This window comes from Malania oleifera, chromosome 2, assembly GCF_029873635.1.
Source record: "Malania oleifera isolate guangnan ecotype guangnan chromosome 2, ASM2987363v1, whole genome shotgun sequence".
NCBI classification, from domain to species: Eukaryota; Viridiplantae; Streptophyta; class Magnoliopsida; order Santalales; family Ximeniaceae; genus Malania; species Malania oleifera.
In genome coordinates this window covers 4360709-4379514 of record NC_080418.1, presented here as the reverse complement: position 1 = coordinate 4379514, position 18806 = coordinate 4360709, and the positions used below count along the sequence as shown (strand labels likewise).

General features: G+C 38.8%; 2 protein-coding genes across 2 annotated transcripts in view; both read left to right on the top strand.

The window, feature by feature from the left end:
* The window catches only part of LOC131148850 (pentatricopeptide repeat-containing protein At2g30100, chloroplastic), a 38824-nt gene extending 29714 nt beyond the window's left edge, over window positions 1-9110 (top strand). The window contains exon 2 of the mRNA XM_058098788.1: window positions 7853-9110. Within this exon, the coding sequence (XP_057954771.1) occupies window positions 7853-8626 (774 nt within the window). The 3' untranslated portion in view covers window positions 8627-9110. The remainder of the gene's footprint in view (window positions 1-7852) is intronic.
* Window positions 9111-11798: 2688 nt separating this feature from the next.
* On the top strand, window positions 11799-17868 carry LOC131149217 (ethylene-overproduction protein 1). Its single transcript, XM_058099468.1, has 4 exons — window positions 11799-14368; window positions 15335-15626; window positions 15714-16023; window positions 16300-17868. Exons 1-4 carry the CDS (start codon window positions 12399-12401, stop codon window positions 16530-16532), a joined length of 2805 nt encoding a protein of 934 aa, XP_057955451.1. The 5' UTR covers window positions 11799-12398; the 3' UTR covers window positions 16533-17868.
* The last annotated feature ends 938 nt before the right edge of the window (window positions 17869-18806 follow it).

The following is an 18806-nucleotide window of genomic DNA, read 5'->3' as shown; positions in this document are numbered from 1 at the left end:
TTGCCAAGGACGAGTGGTTGGGAGAGGGGGAAAGTAGGGATTTAGGGAATCGTCCTTCGAATCGAAGGAGACCAGCAGATGCATGCAATTGGCAGGCTATCTCTAGTGTAACGTTGTGTAACTGCCGTTATGGCCGTGAATTTCTTCCTCTCCGCAATATCGGCCCGTATCGGTTTCGGTCACCTCTTTTTCTGTTACGTAACGGCTGTTAAGCTACATAACGACCGTTATTTAAAACCATGGGTTGAGTGATTGTTATAATTTTTCCAATAAGTCTCCAGTACTGACTTGGGTTAGGCAACAAATCACCCATATTTGGCATTAACTTACTATTGGGATCCATGGGTGTATCAAGAAGTTTTTTTTGGACCCCAACAACCCTATCTCATCTAAAAGATCAAGAACATACTTCCTTTGTGACAAGGCAATTCTCGTACAAGATCTCGATACTTCTATGTCAAAGTATTGTGTGAATGACCGAATGGTTTGGCCTTGAATTTTGTATATTATATAGACTTTACAAGAATGCTATACACGGAAAGTAAATAAGTTCTAGCATGATTCTAGTCCTATACATGTAAATTATAATTTGTCAAGCCCTATACATGTAAACTAAATATATGCTAACTGTACAAAATAATGAATTGAGAAATAAGGAAATAATTGTGTGGTGAAGTAAGGAAAGAAATCTTTTGCTTTGCTGTTTTCTGTTCCGTTGACAGCCCCCCTCAAATTGATGCGGGTTGATCAACAAGCATCAATTTGCTACTTAGGAAGCAATGTTGATGATGAGTGAGAGCCTTGGTGAAGATATCCGCAATTTGTAATTCAGTGGAAACATGCGGAAGAGTGATAACACGAGCTTCAAATGCTTCACTTATAAAGTGACAGTCGACTTCAATATGCTTTGTGCGCTCATGGTAGACCTGTGATTTGGATAGCACTTGTATTATTGACATGTAGAGGTGTAGGATCGGTCTCAGAAAAATCTAGCTCAGCAAGCAAACCTCGAAGCCAAATAATTTCAGAACAAATAAGAGATATCGCCCGGTATTCAGATTCCGTTGATGACTTAGAAACTCTGTCTTGCTTCTTACTCTTCCAAGAGATCAATGCATCACCTAAGAACACACACCAACTAGGAGCGACGTGTATTTGCACAACCAGCCCAATCAACATTGCTATAAGCAGCAAAGCAAGTAGAATTGCCTACAGGGAAGAATAAATCACGGGATGAAATGCTCTGTGCATAGCGTATAATCCCACGGAATGCAACCAAATGAAGATGACAAGGAGTTTGAAGAAATTGGCTAACTTTCTGTACAGCAAAAGAAATGTCTAGTCTAGTAATGGTGAGATGGACAAGACTACCCACCAACTTCCAATATAAATTGGGATCAACAAGTAAGTCACCCTCCTCTTTGCGAAGCTTGACATTTAATTCCATGAGAGTATCAACAGAAGTACTCTTCTGAAGGCCAGTTGTGGCCACCAAGTCACTAGCATACTTATGTTGATTGAGTGAAATACCAGAGGGACTACGATTCACCTTAAGACCAAGAAAACATGTGAGAGACCCAAGATCTTTCATATGAAAGGACTCTGAGAGATGAGTCTTGAGCTGAGTAAGTAAAGTAGAATCAGAATCAGTAATCACAATATCATCAACATAAACCAAAAGAACAACAATACCCATGCTTGATTTTTGAAGAAACAATGAAGTGTCATACTTGCTCTGCTTGAATGAAAATTGTAATAAAGTGGTGCCGAATTTATCAAATCAGGCCCTCAAAGCTTGTTTGAGACTATAAAGAGAGTGATGTAGCTTACACACATGTGAAGTCAGAGAGGGAAACAAGCCCGGTGGTGGTGGCTTCATATAAATACACTCTTTAAGATCCCTGTGAAGAAAAGCATTCTTGACATCCATTTGATGTAGTGGCCAATCACTGGAAGCAGCAATAGCCATAATAGTACGAACAATAGTCATCTTAGCCACAAGAGCAAAGGTCTCTTCATAATTGACACCATATTCCTGATTATTCCCAAGTGCAACAAGGCGAGCTTTGTAATGATCAAGACTTCCATCATATTGGACCTTGACTAAGTAAACCCATTTACAACCCAGAGGAACAATGGTGGGAGGACAAGGCTCAATGTCCCAGGTGTGATTGACCTCTAGAGCAGCAATTTCTTCCTGCATAGCTTGTCGCCAACAATCATGCTTGGCAGTGTGTGAGTAGGATGTGGGAATATCTAAATTGGACAATGCAGCAGTAAAAGCTGAAACAAAATTGCCAGAACTCGAAGAGGGAAACCCATACCTATCTGGGAGTACAGACACTTGAGAAGAGCGACGTACCAAAGATTCTGGAGGTGCTGCAACTGACTGAATCTGGAGCGTGGTAGGATGAGATATCAAGTGAGCTACCGGAAGAGATTGTGGGCGGGAGCATCAAGTATACACAATACCTGGTTTAAAACGAGAAATGAATTGATGAGAATCCGAAAACTGCTCCTTAAAGGAGGAGAGAATCACAGTAGAAGAGGAGGGTACGGAGGACACATGAAAGAAATGTTGATTTTCAAAGAAAATAAAATTCCTAGAAATGCGTGTACGATGTAATGTAGGATCATAGCAAACAAAACCCTTTTGACACACATTATATCCCAAGAATGCACATCGAACAAATTGAGCAGATAATTTATGTCGCTTATGAGGAGGTAAATGAACAAAATAGTCACAACCAAAGGTACGGAGGTTATCGTAACTAGGTTGCTTAGAAAATAAGCGGATAATGCCGAAATTAGAATCTGTTGCACCATTTCGGGTGTGCAGTAATTCGCTGTAGAAGGTGCAGGAATAGAGGAGTCACCTGAAGAAGAGCCAGGAGCCACAAAAGTCACTGTGGGGGATACAATAACAGAAGTCTGTAATGCCTGGGCCTGACAATTTTGCGGGCGGATATGATAGTCTTTGATAATGTGACCCTTCTTCTTGCAATAAGAGTAGATTTTCTTGGAACAATTAGCAGCAATATGCCCAAATTCTTTGTAGCAAAAACACTACAAGGTGCTAGAATGTGTAGGTGGTCCTCGTCGTTGAGCAGCATAAGCAACTGGGACAGACCCTGAACTACCATGAGATTGTGCCAGAGTAACTTGAGTACTAAGCTGCTGTTCTTCACGAAGTAACTCAGAAAAACAAACATCAAGAGAAGGAACAGGAGAGCAATTTAGTAGAGACGAACGAACAAATTCATACTCAGGGTGGAGTTTCATAAGAAACTGATCACGACGACTAATCTCGTGAAGACGTTGAATAATGGGAAGAGAGGCAATAGGAACATCCGCAGTAACCAGATCAGAATATTCGTTCGAAGAGTCAGAAACCTCGAATAATAGTCTTGGATGGAATGATTGTCATGTTGAAACATGACAATTACATGCTCTAACTGAAAATGACGGGCATCGACTTGATGATATACTGTTTTTGAATAAGTCCACATGGATTGAGTGGTGCAATAAGGTCACAAGTTGGGGACAATATGTGGCTCAATTGAGCCAAGAAGTCAAGACATAATCTGAGCATCAAGCACAGCCCATGAAGGACAAGCCGCTGAATCCTTGGCACCAAGCACCGCTCATGAAGGACAAGCTGCTGACTCCTTGGATTTACCAGGATTGGGTGTACAATTTGTGCCATCAATATGACCCCAAAGATGTTTTCCCTTTAGGAAAAATTCAAATTGAAAAGCCCATGTAGAATAATTGCTACTCGTAATCTTGGCACACATAAGTGTGGAGTCCATGCTAAATAAAGTAGAAAATCGAGAAGCCCAAAAGAACAGACTACCGAAAAAAAAAAAAAAAAAGATTACCAGAAAATCTAGAAGCCCAAAAAAAAGAAATCAACGTAGGTACAAAGAAAACCAAGAACAACCTGCATGCACTAACAAATAAATCTTGAACCAAAAAACCTGCTGTGCCGAGAATCACAAGGACGGAGAAGCACCAGAAACAGCAACAGAGAGAACCAAAACCAACCTTCCTGCACTAAAAAATAAATCTTGAACCAAGAAACCTGCTGTGTCAAGACAGAGAAGCACCAAAAACAGCAACAGAAAGCTGCTGCCTGCTGTGCCGAGAATCACAAGGACAAAAATTTTCTGTGCCGAGACAAAGAAGCACCAGAAACAGCAACAGAAAGCTGTTGCTTGCACTAAAATAAATGGCAAACCAAAAAGCCTGTTGTGCCGATAGTCACTCAGCCACAGAAATACCAAAAGAACAAAGAACAAAAAAAATTCTAGAAGAGAAAAATAAATTAAAAAAACCACAACAGCCACAGAAACGAGAGACACCTCCAAAACCAAGAAGACAAAAAAATTTGCAGGGGGAAAAAAACCTTAGCAGTCAGCTGGCTCTGATACCATGTCAAAGTATTGTGTGAATGGCCGAATGGTTCGGCCTTGAGTTCTGTATATTATATATAGACTTTACAAGAATGCTATACATGGAAAGTAAATAAGTTCTAGCATGATTCTAGCCCTATACATGTAAACTATAATCTGCCAAGCCCTATACATGTAAATTAACTATATGCTAACTGTACAAAATAATGAATTGAAAAATAAGGAAATAATTGTGGGCTGAAGTAAGGAAAGAAATCTTTTGCTTTTCTGTTTGCTGTTCCGTTGACATTCTATACCCAAGAAGTACTTCAATGGTCCCAAGTCTTTGGTCTAAAACTTACTTTGTAGAAAAAAGCTTTAGGTTCTGGATGACATGATCATCATCACAAGTGATCACAACGTCATCCACACATACAATAAGCAAAATATTGCCCGATGGAGTATGATGATAAAATACAAAGTGATCTATTGCACGCTAATGAAGGCCAAACTCAAGTACTACAACACTAAAATGGCCAAACCATGCTCTTGGAGATTGTTTTAATCCATACGATGACTTCTTGTCTCTTGAGCCAACATACTAAGCCTGACTCCCCTAGAGAAACAAGCCCATAGGGTTGCTCCATATATACCTCCTTATGAAGATCACCATGTAGGAAAGTATTCTTCACACCTAACTGATGTAGAGGGCAATGACAAGGGGTGGCTAAAGAAATGAACAAACGTATTGAGGCAAGTTTAGCAATCGGGGAGAATGTGTCTGAATAATCCACACCATACACTTGAGTATACCCCTTAGCAACAAGGTGGGCCTTCATAGGAGCCACATATCCATCAAGATTGACTTTCAAATTGCACACCTAGCGACAACCAACCAAAGACTTTTCAGGAGGAAGAGGTACCAAATCCCAAATATCATTATCATGTAGTGCATGCATCTCTTCAATCATTTCCGTCCACCCAGAGTGGGATAAGGGGCTTCAAAAATAGATCTTGGAAGAGAAACAGAAGACAGAGTACTAATAAATAGTAATAGGAGGGTGACAAGAAATCATGACAAACAAAATTAGAGATCGAATGTTGCGTACATGTGCGTTTACCTTTTCGAACAGCTATTGGAGAATCAACATCACGAGAAATAAGATCATCCGCTGAGGGGAACGAGAGGAACAGTAGTAGAAGTTGGAGGAGGCACTTCCCCCTTGAGTTTACGTGTGTATACCTGCAAATTGGGGTGATTCAAGCGACGAGAAGGAGTCTAACTAGATGAAGATGTAGGAGGATTGGGCAAGGTAGGGGAAGGGACTCATCAAGGTCAACAAAACTTCAAGAATCAGAGTAGTATGGTGTAGACTCAAAAAAGGTGTGATCAACAGAGACAAAGAATCAATGTAAAGTAGGATTATAACATCAATATCCCTTTTGAGTATAAGAATAGCCTAGAAAAATACATTTGATAGCACCAGGATCCAACTTACCCATTCCTAGAGATAACTGATGGAAAAAGGACACAACCAAATATTCAAGGAGGAAGGGAGAACAAAGGAGCCTTAGGAAAGATAACTGAATATGGGATTTTACCACCAAGGACAGAGGATGGCATTTTATTAATGCGGGAGCAAGCTGTGAGCACAACATCACTCCAAAAGACTTTGGGGACATTCATTTGATACAATAGGGTACGAGTGATTTCAAGAATATGTTTGTTTTTTGCTCTGAAACTCCATTTTGTGATGGATTATACTAGAGTTAGTCATATAAGTAATGAATTGGGTGTTGAAGTACTCCTTAACATTATCACTACAGAGTATCCTTATTGGCATATCAAATTGAGTCTTTATTTGGGAATAGAAAGCACGAAAGATATCAAACAACTTGGAACGATCTTTCATTAAATATAACCAAGTCATCCTAGAGTTGTCATCATCAAATGTAACAAATTATCGAAACCCCAACTTTGATGTCACACGACTAGGACTCCAAATATCGGGATGGACTAGCATGAAAGGACTAACCACCCATTTGTCAACCCGGAGAGGTAAGGGAACACGATGGTGCTTGCCCAATTGACAAGACTCACCCTCAAGATTAGACCCAGAACTCAATGTTGGAACTAGCTATTTCAACTTGTCCAAGGACGGATGACCAAGGCGAAAATGGATTTGAAATGGCGTAGCTGCGACTGTGCAGGCAATGGGTGGAGAAGGCAACTGAAAGAAGTAAAGTCCACAAGCCTCACGTCTTGTGCCAATTGCCTTTCCTGTCTTCAGATCCTGAATAACCACAGACTGACATAAGATTGAAAGGAGATTTATGAATGTATAAAGCAGAAGAAAGAGACATAGAAGTAGTAGGATGCACTGTTCCTATCCCCTTAACAGCAATAGTGGACCCATCAACAAGGGCAACTTGAGGGAAATTTTTAGGATATTGGAGATTCGAAAAGAAGTTGTTTGCACCTACTATATGGTCAGTGGTAGCAGATCGATAATCCAAGGACTAGTAGGAAGGATATCAGATGACATGCAGACTGTAGGACTACCTTTCTAGGCAAAAGAAGCAATGTGATAAGATGCTTGTTGAGACAATTGATACTGTAGAAACCTTGAATACTACTCTAATATAGTCATGATACTCAGTTCACTCAAACAATTGACTAAAGAAGGAATCATACTTTTGGGATTTGCAAACGCCATCCCAACATTCACAAAATCAAACCAATGATCATAAGATTAATTGCTGGAACAAAACAACCATGAAAAAGGTGACCCACCATGAACAAGCCACAGTTAAATCGATACAAGGCTGCCATAGCACCAAGAAACTCACACGCAGCCCCAAGTAAGCAATTCTCAGCACTGGAACAATTAGAGAGGTGAACCACCAAAACTACCATGAACAAATCACCAACAACCTCAGATGCAGCCCCAAGAAAGCAACACTGCCACAGCCTCACACACAAGAAAAAAAGAAAGAAAGACACATATTGTGAGCACTGCCACTGCCCCAAGAAGGTGACCAATGACCACTACTAACACCAAACAACAACTAACCAATTGCCATGAGTGTGTTCATGCTTGAAAATTTTCTTTTGTTAGGTATTACATATTTTTGCATTGGCCAAGCTTTTAACATAGACTTGAATTGAATTTACAACAAGATCAAGAATATAGATAAATTGAAACGAGTTATGCTGCTAGAAATGCTGTCCATGGGCTTTATCTATCATATTGAAATAAATGAACTCAGGTTTGACTTGTAGCGAACTGGCTGGCTTGATTTGTGGACTACTGTCTTTACTTTGAATGGTTGGTTTGTATCTTCAGTATATGGGATGGTGAATGTATGTCATTAAATTTTTGAGGACTTGAACCTATATTAGCTTTGCATATGTTATGAGTGAGTATTAGTTTGATGACCATTTAATGTTCTGTCAGGCGGAAGGGGACTACAGAGATGCAGTCAAACTGGTGATGCATCTTCGTGAATCTGGCCTGAAACCAGAGATCTACAGCTACCTCATTGCAATGACAGCTGTTGTTAAAGAGCTTAATGAATTAGCCAAAGCTTTGCGCAAGTTAAAAGGTTTCATGAAGGCTGGTTTGGTAGCTGAACTTGACGTAGATAATGTTGAGCTTATTGAGTTGTATCAGTCAGATCTTCTAGCCGATGGGGTGTGCCTCTCCAATTGGGTGATTCAAGAGGGAAGTCCTTCAACGTATGGCGTGGTACACGAGAGGCTTCTTGCCATGTATATTTGTGCTGGACGTGGACTTGAAGCTGAAAGACAGTTGTGGCAAATGAAACTTGTGGGTAAAGAGGCCGACAAAGATCTTTATGACATTGTTTTAGCAATCTGTGCTTCCCAAAAAGAGGCTCCTGCCATTTCACGATTGCTTACTGTGATGGAGGTCACGAGCTCTGTGCGTAAGAAGAAGACTTTCTCATGGTTGCTGAGAGGCTATATCAAGGGAGGGCATTTTGATGATGCTTCAGAAACATTAATCAAAATGCTAAATTCTGGTCTGTGCCCTGAGTATGTGGACAGGTTAGCTGTACTGCAAGGACTAAGGAAAAGAATCCAGCATTCCGGGACTGTGGATACCTATCTCAAGCTTTGCAAGTGCCTCTCAAATGCAGGTCTAATTGGACCTTGTCTTGTATATGTGTACGTAAAGAAGTATAACCTTTGGATCATTAAAATGCTTTGAGCAACACTGGTGGAAATTTGTCATTTTAGATGCTGTTCTGTAGATTTGCTTCTAGTATCCCCTCCGCAGCAAATTCAGCTGTACTTTTCTTCTGTATAGATGTACATAAGAAGCACATAAAAATGGTTTGAACAGCATTGATGATATCAATCCAGAATTGCAAGTATGCAGTAGCGTGAACAATCTCCTACACCCCCCTCCTTGAGAGTTTTTGAAAGTTTGGATGGCTTGGAAGTGTTGGGGAGATCAGCTTCAGATGCAACAAAATATATAATGGGCACAGGCTCTTGGGCTCAAAACTCAAAAAACACTTGTATATATGGTTAATGCTGCAAGGATAATCAGTGTGTTGTAACTAGAAAGACAATATGTGCATGCTTGAGGTATGTTCCTGTTGCATTCAGTTTATCTCCTGTACCAGGAACCTACTTGGGTCTGCCCTTTTAGAGGCTCAAGTACTTGGAATAAACTTCAAGTTTCAATACCTCTTATTTCACAATTAATTTTTTTTCTTCCTGCACCAACCTTATTATTATTTTCTTTATTTTTTTCTTAGCTTTTCTAAGAATCTATGACAGTTCAAATAGAGTGATGGGTATGCAAATATTCTGAAATCACCCTGTTCAAAACATTCTTGGACAGTCTTGACTATTCTGCCAATGAGGACCTATACGAGTTACAGAGCCTTCCTGAAGTTCCTGATACATTATTCCTGATTTCCTGTTACTCTTCCCTGACCACCCCCTCCCCCATTTTTTTCCCATTCCCTGGTTAAAATTATCGTGCCCCATTCAGAAAACGTCCATGGGTTGATATGTTTAAACAATGACCGTCTGATGGGTTTTCCTGTATAAACCTGACCAGAAATTTTTTGATAGGTTTATGTTTTCATTTGAAGAATGGACATTATGCTTAATTTCTATAGTAGAGTCAATACAGGAATGAAATTCAAGAAAGGAATCAGAAAACTTACAACATCGGGTGCTCTGATTGGTGGCTTGCTGCACAACGTGTCGTTTTACAGGTGATGCATTCGTTCAAATGCATTTTTGGCCATGATCTTTTCTTAAATTTGTTCCGACTTCTGTTTTTGGTTATCACTGATCATTGGAAATCTTTGTTTTTAGATCATTGCAGTTTTAGTTCGATGATTTAGGATTGTGCACCAAGCATGTCAGGAAAGAAAATTTTGCAGTAATAAAAAATTTCTTTCAAAAATTCAGGTACAAAAAATGTTTTTTAAAATTCCTTTCACTTTGTACATACAACTCTTGCATTGTTTAGACATGAAAAATGTTTTAAACTATTATTACACTTCCATCCAACAATTTATCCATTTAGACCATTCCATTGTCTAATGGGGTATACTGGTCTGTCCTTGATTTCTGATCACAGCTCCTCTTTCCCCCACATGTCCACCAAAAACAACGAGCATTTTGAAAACAGGGTTCAGAATGGTCACATGAGTGTTCTACTCACATGTTCAGATTCTGCCCCCGCTCGCTTACCCACCTCATATCTGATCTGTTTCTTTTGTATTTATTTGTTTTTGGCTTCTTGCAAGTAGTGAATATAATATGTAAATATATCTCCAACTTCTGATTATTTTTTTGAGTACCGCTTCAAGTAGAATTTTTAATTATTTAATTATAAATAAAAAGTTTGCTACAGCCTGGAGGGAGCTGTGTATATATATATTGATAAATTTAATCAGTCAAATATAAATTGTAAATAGGTTTTCTGTCAGTTTCAACATCAAATGTTTACTAAGGATATCACGGCAGTATAAGATTGGTTCTTACTCTAATTATGTGAGGTATTTTTTATACAACAAAACCGTGAGGCTAGTGGACCAAAGCAAACAATACTTATTACATTTCTTGAAAGTAGTATCATGTGAGTGGATTTTTTACAAGTGATTATTTTGAGTAATGCGTCAGAGATTGGACGAGAAAGCATGTCATGATCTCATACTGGATATGCATTAGGGAAATTTTGAGCTTATAATTATTTCACTTTAAATGCAAGTTTTCTGTTTTGGATGTAGAAAAGGAATAAATAAATCAACTAAATTTTGAAAGACTTAATAGTGTGTGTGTGTGTGTGTGTTTTTTTTTTTTTTTTTTCAGAAATTAAGCCTTTGTTTAATTATTTTTTTCCTATATCTCTCCAAGTAATTTTTTAATATTTATTTATAAATAAAAGGGTTTGCTATTATGAGATCAATAATATAAAAATTGAATAATTTGGCCGTCCAAATGTAAATAAATGGTCATGAAACTCAAAAGACCATCTTATTTTATATATATGTGTTAATTATAGTTTAAGCAAACTGAAACCTACTGCTTTGCCTAACTCTTAATTACTTGTTTTTTTAATATCCCCTTTTACATGTCTATATGATTGGTTTGACACTTGCATATTATTTTTTTCATTATTGTTATTACCATTGCTTCTCAAAGTGCATGTTGTGTGTTGAATTAAAAAGCACTGGGATAGGATCCATCGCCGAATAACCAAGAATTCATTACTTATTGGATTGCTTCAAATCCAATCTAATAAAATAAGGAAGAAGTTAATTTTTTAAAAAGACCTAAAGTGAAAGAAAATAGATTTTTTTTTAATTTTTTATATTTGACGTAAAAATTCAAAATTTTCATAACAATTAATCGTATACATTCTTCATGATATTTAATTTTTACACTAATATTCCTATTTTGTTAAGCACGAGAGGAAGTTTGTATCTTTTGAAATAAAAAATTTAAAATCTCCAAAGATATTCATGTCTTTTTACCATACCTCTTTAGAGATTATCGTCTTTTACTCTATCATATTGATACATATTATACTTATTTCCCCGTAAAAGTAATTATGTATTTCATCAATGTGTGAAAAAACATAGTGTTATAATGAAGTCTATTTACACTTTTTTTTTTCTTTTTCAATTTTACTAATTTAATGTCTTGACATAAAAAAATTTTTTTAGAAGGACGAGGAGTCAATCAAGTTGAAGTACATAATGAAAGTCTCTTATTATTATTATTATTATTATTGTAATGGCTCTAAATAATAGCGTCACCGCTCTTGAAATTAAATAGCTCATTTAAAAAAAAAAAAATTAAAGTCCTTATCTTTATTATTAGAGGAACAAATTTCATATATTCAATTTTAAATATTAAATTTGGAGGTATGTGATAAGGATTGAAGACAATCAAAGAGGATTGTGCTTTAAATTGCTTTGCTTAGTTGTATTATACCCATTACAGCCTATTCTTACTCAATTTTCCACTACCCAAAAAAAAAAAAAAAAAAATTCCAAACGCGCATGTCTCTATCACGTGCCCGGACCCCCAAAAGTGTGCCTGTCACGTGCCAACTAATCATGCTGTCTTTTCTCGTGGAAGACAGCCATTTCGGAGCCCAGTGTCTTTGTGTCCAATCCTCTGCCGGTCACCGGAAAATAATCTCCGTTATCAGCGTTTGGATGCCTTGAAAATCTGAAGAAAATTTGCTCAGGAATCTAGATTTTCCGGAGAACATACCACGGTAGTACTGTGAGTACCGTCACTCTCTCGTCCGCTGTACCTCTCATGGCGGTGCTTTCGTGTCAATTAGCATTTGTGGGTTGCTAGCAGTATCTCAACCGCGTCTTTCACTCGTCTATTAATTTGATAATCTCCGTTCCATCCATATTCTGCTTTACTCTTCTTTAGCGCAGAGCAATTTGAAGTTCACGTTTGGGAATCGAAAATCTAGAATTTCAATCGATTCAATGCGCGGTTTCAAGCTCTTGGACCGGTGCAAGGGCGCTCAAGTTCACGCCTTGAATTCCTCAGACACCGCCTCCTCGGCCGTCGATGGCGGCGGCGGTTCCAACGGCGGCAAGCTTAACCGCTACCGTCGCCGCAGCTGCAGTTCCCGCCAAGACGATCTCGGGAACAATTCGATCGCGTCGAGTGAAACTCTTTTTCCTTGTGGACTCCCTACAGCAGGTCGCATGGAACCCCCTATGGAGCCCCAACTCAAACCCGTCAATTTTGTTGAAACCCTAGCCGACCTCTACCATCGGCTCGAGGCCTGCTCTGGACCCGAGAAGTCTGCGATATACCTCGAGCAGTACGCGTTCTTGTACAGCCTCCGTGACCCGAAGCTTCTCCGCCGGTGCCTACAGTCCGCGCGCCAGCACGCGGCGGATGTGCTCTCGAAGGTTGTGCTTTCCGCGTGGTTAGGGTTCGAGAGGAGGGAACATGAGCATGGGGGTTCAAGTTCTTCATCCATGGTTTGTAGCGGCTACGTTCTTGAATGTCCCCGGGCTGCCCTGTTACCTGGGTATGACCCAAATTCAGTCAATGATCGATGTCAATGTTGCCAGAGCCCTCGGGTGGCGACCCATTTGGGCGTCTCTATCGGGGATGAGGGTCTGGCCCCGGAGGTCGAGAGTGATGTTTGTTTTTGCATTGAGGATGAGGAGATAAATTGTGTTCGAGATAAAATTGCTGCTCTCTCAAGCCCCTTCAAAGCGATGCTGTGTGGTAACTTTGCAGAATCGAAGAGGAAAAAGATTGATTTTTCAGAAAATGGAGTGTCTGCTGAGGGAATGAGAGCTCTGGATGTGTTTAGCAGGACAAGGAGATTAGATTTTTTTAGCACTGAGATTGTTTTAGAGCTCCTATATTTGGCAAACCGGTTTTGTTGTGATGAGCTAAAGTCGGGTTGTGATGCTCATTTGGCTTCTCTGGTTTTTAACACTGAGGATGCATTGGTTCTTATTAATTATAGTCTGGAGCAGACTGCGAGTCTTACTGTAGCATCTTGCTTGCAGGTCTTGCTGAGGGAGCTCCCACGATGTTTTCATAATCTGAAGGTTGTAAAATTGTTATGTAGCTCTGAAACCAGGGAAAGATTGGGCATGTCAAGGCATGCTTCTTTCCTGCTGTATTATTTTCTGAGCCAGGTGGCTATGGAAGAGAAGATGTCTTTGGCCACAACAATGTCATTGCTGGAGAGATTAGGAGAATGTGCAACGGAAAGATGGCAGAAGGAGCTTGCCTTTCATCAGTTGGGTTGCACAATGCTTGAGAGGAAGGAGTACGAGGGTGCCCAGTGTTGCTTTGAGGCAGCAGCTGATGCAGGTCATGTTTATTCAATGGCTGGTGTTGCTAGATGCAAGTATAAGCAAGGTCTCCGTTATTCAGCCTGCAAGCTGATGAACTCTCTCATTAATAAGTATAAATTGGTTGGGTGGATGTACCAAGAGCGATCTTTGTATATTGATGGGAGGGAGAGGATTCTAGATTTGAACACTGCATCTGAATTGGATCCCACCCTTTCATTTCCATATAAATACAGAGCTGTTGTGATGGTGGAGGAGAAAGAGATTGAGGCTGCTATCTTGGAAATCAACAAAATCATTGGGTTTAAGCTCTCTCCTGACTGCCTTGAATTGAGGGCGTGGTTCTTTATTGCACTGTTGGATTATGAAAGTGCTTTAAGAGACGTCAGAGCATTGCTAAGTTTGGAACCCAATTATATGACGTTTCATGGTAAGGTGAGTGGGGATCAGCTGGTTGAGCTCCTCAGCCATCACGTTCAGGCATGGAGTCAAGCTGATTGCTGGATGCAACTTTACGATCGATGGTCTTCTGTTGATGATATTGGCTCTCTGGCTGTTATACATCAGATGCTGGCGAATGACCCCGGGAACAGCCTACTTTGGTTTAGGCAGTCTCTACTACTTTTAAGGTAAGCTTTTTGATTGAACTGATAGTTAATTTAAGCTGCAGTCTTAAATAATAACCTTGTGTCCATGGACAGTACCTAGAATATGACCCCATGCCTATAAAAAGACACTCTAAATAAATCACCTGATCAATATCTAAGAAATATGTTTCAGTATTTGATGGGACTTCAAGCTTTTCTTGTCTAAATCAAAAGGAAAATTAAGTAGATTTGCTTCACTATTTAATTTTGAAACATTCTAATTGTGCATATCAAGTTTAGTTGTGGTTATGAAGTTTTTAAGCTGATTTTCTATGTAGTTATTATTGTTAGTAATATTCCAGTATATGACAAAAGCAATGTAATTATAAGCAAACTAGTTAAATATTGCAAATATTATATGAAATAAATCATGAGACCACCCATAAGATTTTGAAATGTCACTATATGAAAGGATTTTAATTGAAACACAAAGAAAAAGCAGATTCCAAGCTAAATGGAGGAGTTGCAAAGATATGATAATATGCTTTTTTATTAGAAAAGAAATGATGATATGCCCCAAAAATGTTGGGCTATTGAAAGTATGGACAAGCACTGTACAGTCGATATTTACAATTTTTTTTTTTACCCCTAGCTGAAGTAATTCTATTTGAAATTTCATCAGATGCAATGTATCCTGTGGAAACTTGAGAAGCAAGCACTATGGCTTGATTAAAGGTTTAAGAGAAAAGGTTCTTCCCATTATGTTGTGCACTTACTGTTGAATCAATATCTTTTCATCTGTTGCTGCATGCACGTCTGACTTAGAGACGCAAGGATGTTAAATCGATCCCTGATTTTTAATCCTAGTAGCTTCCACGTATTCACTGGCTCTATATACTACACCTCAAGAAAATAAGAGCAGCATGTTAAAATTTGGAGATCTACCATGTAGTTCTTAGCCTTGAGTTTATCATAGTTTGATACCAAGAGAAATCACTTGTGTCATAGGCTAAACTGTCAGAAGGCAGCAATGCGCAGCTTGCGGTTGGCTCAAAGTCATTCTGGATCCAAGCATGAAAGGCTTGTTTATGAAGGGTGGATTCTGTATGATACCGGCCATCGTGATGAAGTACTCTCTAAGGCCGACAAATCCATTTGTATTCAGAGGTCTTTTGAGGCCTTTTTCCTCAAAGCTTTTGTGTTGGCAGATACAAGTGCAGATACTGAATCTTCATCTTATATCATCAAACTTCTGGAGGAAGCCCTTAGATGCCCTTCTGATGGTCTTCGGAAAGGACAAGTAATATCTACACTCAACAATGGAATCATTTTTGTCTCTTATGCGTGTTTAGACATGCTTGTTTTATTGTCATTTTATTTTATGCAGGCTTTAAATAATCTAGGGAGCATTTATTTGGACTGTGGTGAGCTAGATCTTGCTACAGACTGCTACAGGAATGCCCTTGACATCAGACATACTAGAGCTCATCAAGGGTTGGCCCGCATATATCATCGTCAGAATCAAAAGAAAGATGCTTACGATGAGATGACAAAGCTGATAGAGAAGGCACAAAACAGCGCATCGGCATATGAGAAACGGTCAGAGTACTGTGACCGAGAGCTGGCAATGAGTGATCTTGGCATGGTAACACGCTTGGATCCAACAAGGACCTACCCATACAGATACAGGGCAGCTGGTAAATTGTCTGAAAACTTCCATACAATTAAGAAGTTTAGTTTACCTTTTCTGAAATTGATTTTTGATGGAAAGTGAGTGTCAAATATAAACCTCCATCATCGCCTTGTGCTCCTTTGAGACTTTCAATATGCTTCAATCTAAGAAATTGTTTTAAATCTTTGTACAAAACTTGTTTGTAAAGTTTTCAAATTAAATGTTGGCATTAGGTTTCTTGATATAAACCGCCTCCTGAGAAATTAAACTTGTGCTAACACATGAAACTGCATCTTGTCAGTGCTGATGGATGACCAAAAGGAAACTGAAGCTGTTGAAGAGCTTACCAAGGTCATTGCTTTCAAGCCTGACTTGCAAACTCTTCATCTGCGAGCTGCATTTTTCGAGTCAATGGGTAACGTCAATTCTGCTCTCCAAGATTGTGAGGCAGCTCTTTGCTTGGATCCCAACCATACGGATTCACTCAATCTACATAAGCGAGCATGGGAAGCTTATGTTCAGCAGCAGAAATGAGTCAGCATATTTATGCTCCTAAAGTTATAGATTGGGAATGCCTTGGAAGGGGGAGGGGATTAGGGTTTCATGGACTTTCCAGTTTCTACAAAATGTGGTCCTTCACTTTGATTATTCCCTTCACATCATCTTTTGTTGCTATGCTGCTGGACTCAGGATGCCAACATGGTGAGAAGAACTGATTATGACTTGATATCTCTTAAAATCAGAAACTGCTCTACTAAATGTGGACAATTGCCCATTGCTACTTTTTGTGCTGAAATTGCATTCAGCCGAGGTGATTTCCTAATCCCAGTTGCCTTCTGTATCGATATTGATCATCAACAATATGCATTTTTGTTGTAATCCTGCCAGTTTCTATGGGTTTCCCTGAGAAGCACTGACACAGACTCATGACACAAACATTACATGATACAGAGTGATAGAGCAACTTCAAAAAAAAAAAAAAAAGAAGGGCATGACTAGATCTTATGAAGGATGGATTGTATGTGATACTGGATATCATGAAGAAGTACTCTCTAAGGCTGGTGGGTCCATTTGTGTTTGGAGGTTGAAGCCTTTGCCTGTAGGAGCATATGAATTGACAGATATGAGTCTGGAGTCTGGACTGAATCTTCATCTCATGTTGTCAAACTCCTGGGGAAGCTCTTAGATGTCATTCATATGGCCTTCAAAAAGTCTGGCAATATCTTCATTCTACAATGGAATCCATGTCACTGTCATGTGCTAAGATGTATTTAATCTAGTTGAATATTTAATTATGTGGATTGTGGTAAACTGGGTCCTGGCATCCTGCTGCTGTGAAAATGATGATGAAGGATCAGCCCCCATGTAATTTATTGTAAGTCAAAGGAAAGCTGCATATGAATATATGATGATGAAGGTGATAGAGTAGGCACAGAACAATGAATCAGTGTATAGGGAATGATCAGAATATTGTGATCATGAGATGGCAATGAATGGTCTCAGCAGGGCAGAACACGGGGATCCAATGAGGACCTACCCATACAGATACGAGGGTGATCGGTAAATTCCCTAGAATCAACACCATATTAGATCTTTGGTCTACTTTGAAGTTGACTTTTTGGAAATTTGGTGTCAAGCATGAACTTGCATTGTTATCATGCTTACTTGATTATTCATCATGCTTCAATTTAGAAATTTGTTTAGTCTTTGCTTCAAATTTTCTTTGTAAAGCTTTTATACAAACATGAAGGTTAAGGCTGTTAGTGATACGTCCAAAAGGCAAACAGATGGCACTTACTAAATGGGCATTTATTAATGTTCGTCCATATTATCAATAATAAGGGCGAGTAATATCTTCTTCCTGTTCATATGGTAGTAGCAGCAGGTGTAGTAGTAGTGCTAGTGGTAGCAGTAGAGGTGGTAGTACTACCCCTACTACAGAAATATGTACTTACAATTTAAAAACTTGAGAAGATAAGTTCTTTAAGAAGTTAAGAACATGAGATTTATACTTCTTATAGTCATAAGATTGTGATGCAGTGGAAATTAATTTTATTTCCAATTTTTTTGTTGTAGGGTATTTTATTTGGTTAACATCTTTATAATTCTGAGGTATAAGGATTTATGGAATTAGTATTTTAGTTTATTTAGGTTTCTAAAATTAGTTTCTTATTCCTCAAGCATTGTGAGCATATAAGAAGCCTTCTATCTTGGTTTATTGGCTGCTGAATTGAAATTGATTTGTATTGGATGCAGGTCCGGATCAGATTCTTAACTCAACATTGAAAATCTGCATAGGCTAGTTATGTTATGTCTAATTTCTGAGTGACTAGTCTCAAAGTCACTTATCTAAGGATGGGATAAATATGGGGTGTTAGAGAACAATTATATATTTGGTATGCCCAAAGCTAGAATATCTAAATAAAGTTTTACTACCAGTCAATTAGATGTTTTAAGTTAGAGTTGTGTAAAGGCTGCACTTTTGAATTTTATGGCTCATGTCATTGGCTATAAGATGACTTGAGATTCATGGCAAAGGTTAACTGAGGACTAGAAAAGAATTTCTACCGCATTGATGGAGTCGGTCATTAGTTCATGCCTAAATATTTAAGGTAAGGATTTGATAGAATATCCATGCCGAATAGGTCATTCAAGGGCTTTGGATAATTGGATGATATAGAAATATATTACATTGTAATTGTAACTAAATGGGTCTCTTCATTTCTTTCTGAAAAAAAAAAAGAAAAAAAAAGGTGGTTTCTACATAACCATCCTTGTTTGCAATGCCATGATATACTGCTAGTTGTC

Coding starts and splice junctions, on each gene's coding strand:
- LOC131149217 (XM_058099468.1), top strand. CDS start 12,399: ATGCGCGGTTTCAAGCTCTTGGACCGGTGCAAGGGCGCTCAAGTTCAC. Junction 14,369..15,334: donor CAGTCTCTACTACTTTTAAG/GTAAGCTTTTTG, acceptor CTTGTGTCATAG/GCTAAACTGTCAGAAGGCAG. Junction 15,627..15,713: donor ATGGTCTTCGGAAAGGACAA/GTAATATCTACA, acceptor TATTTTATGCAG/GCTTTAAATAATCTAGGGAG.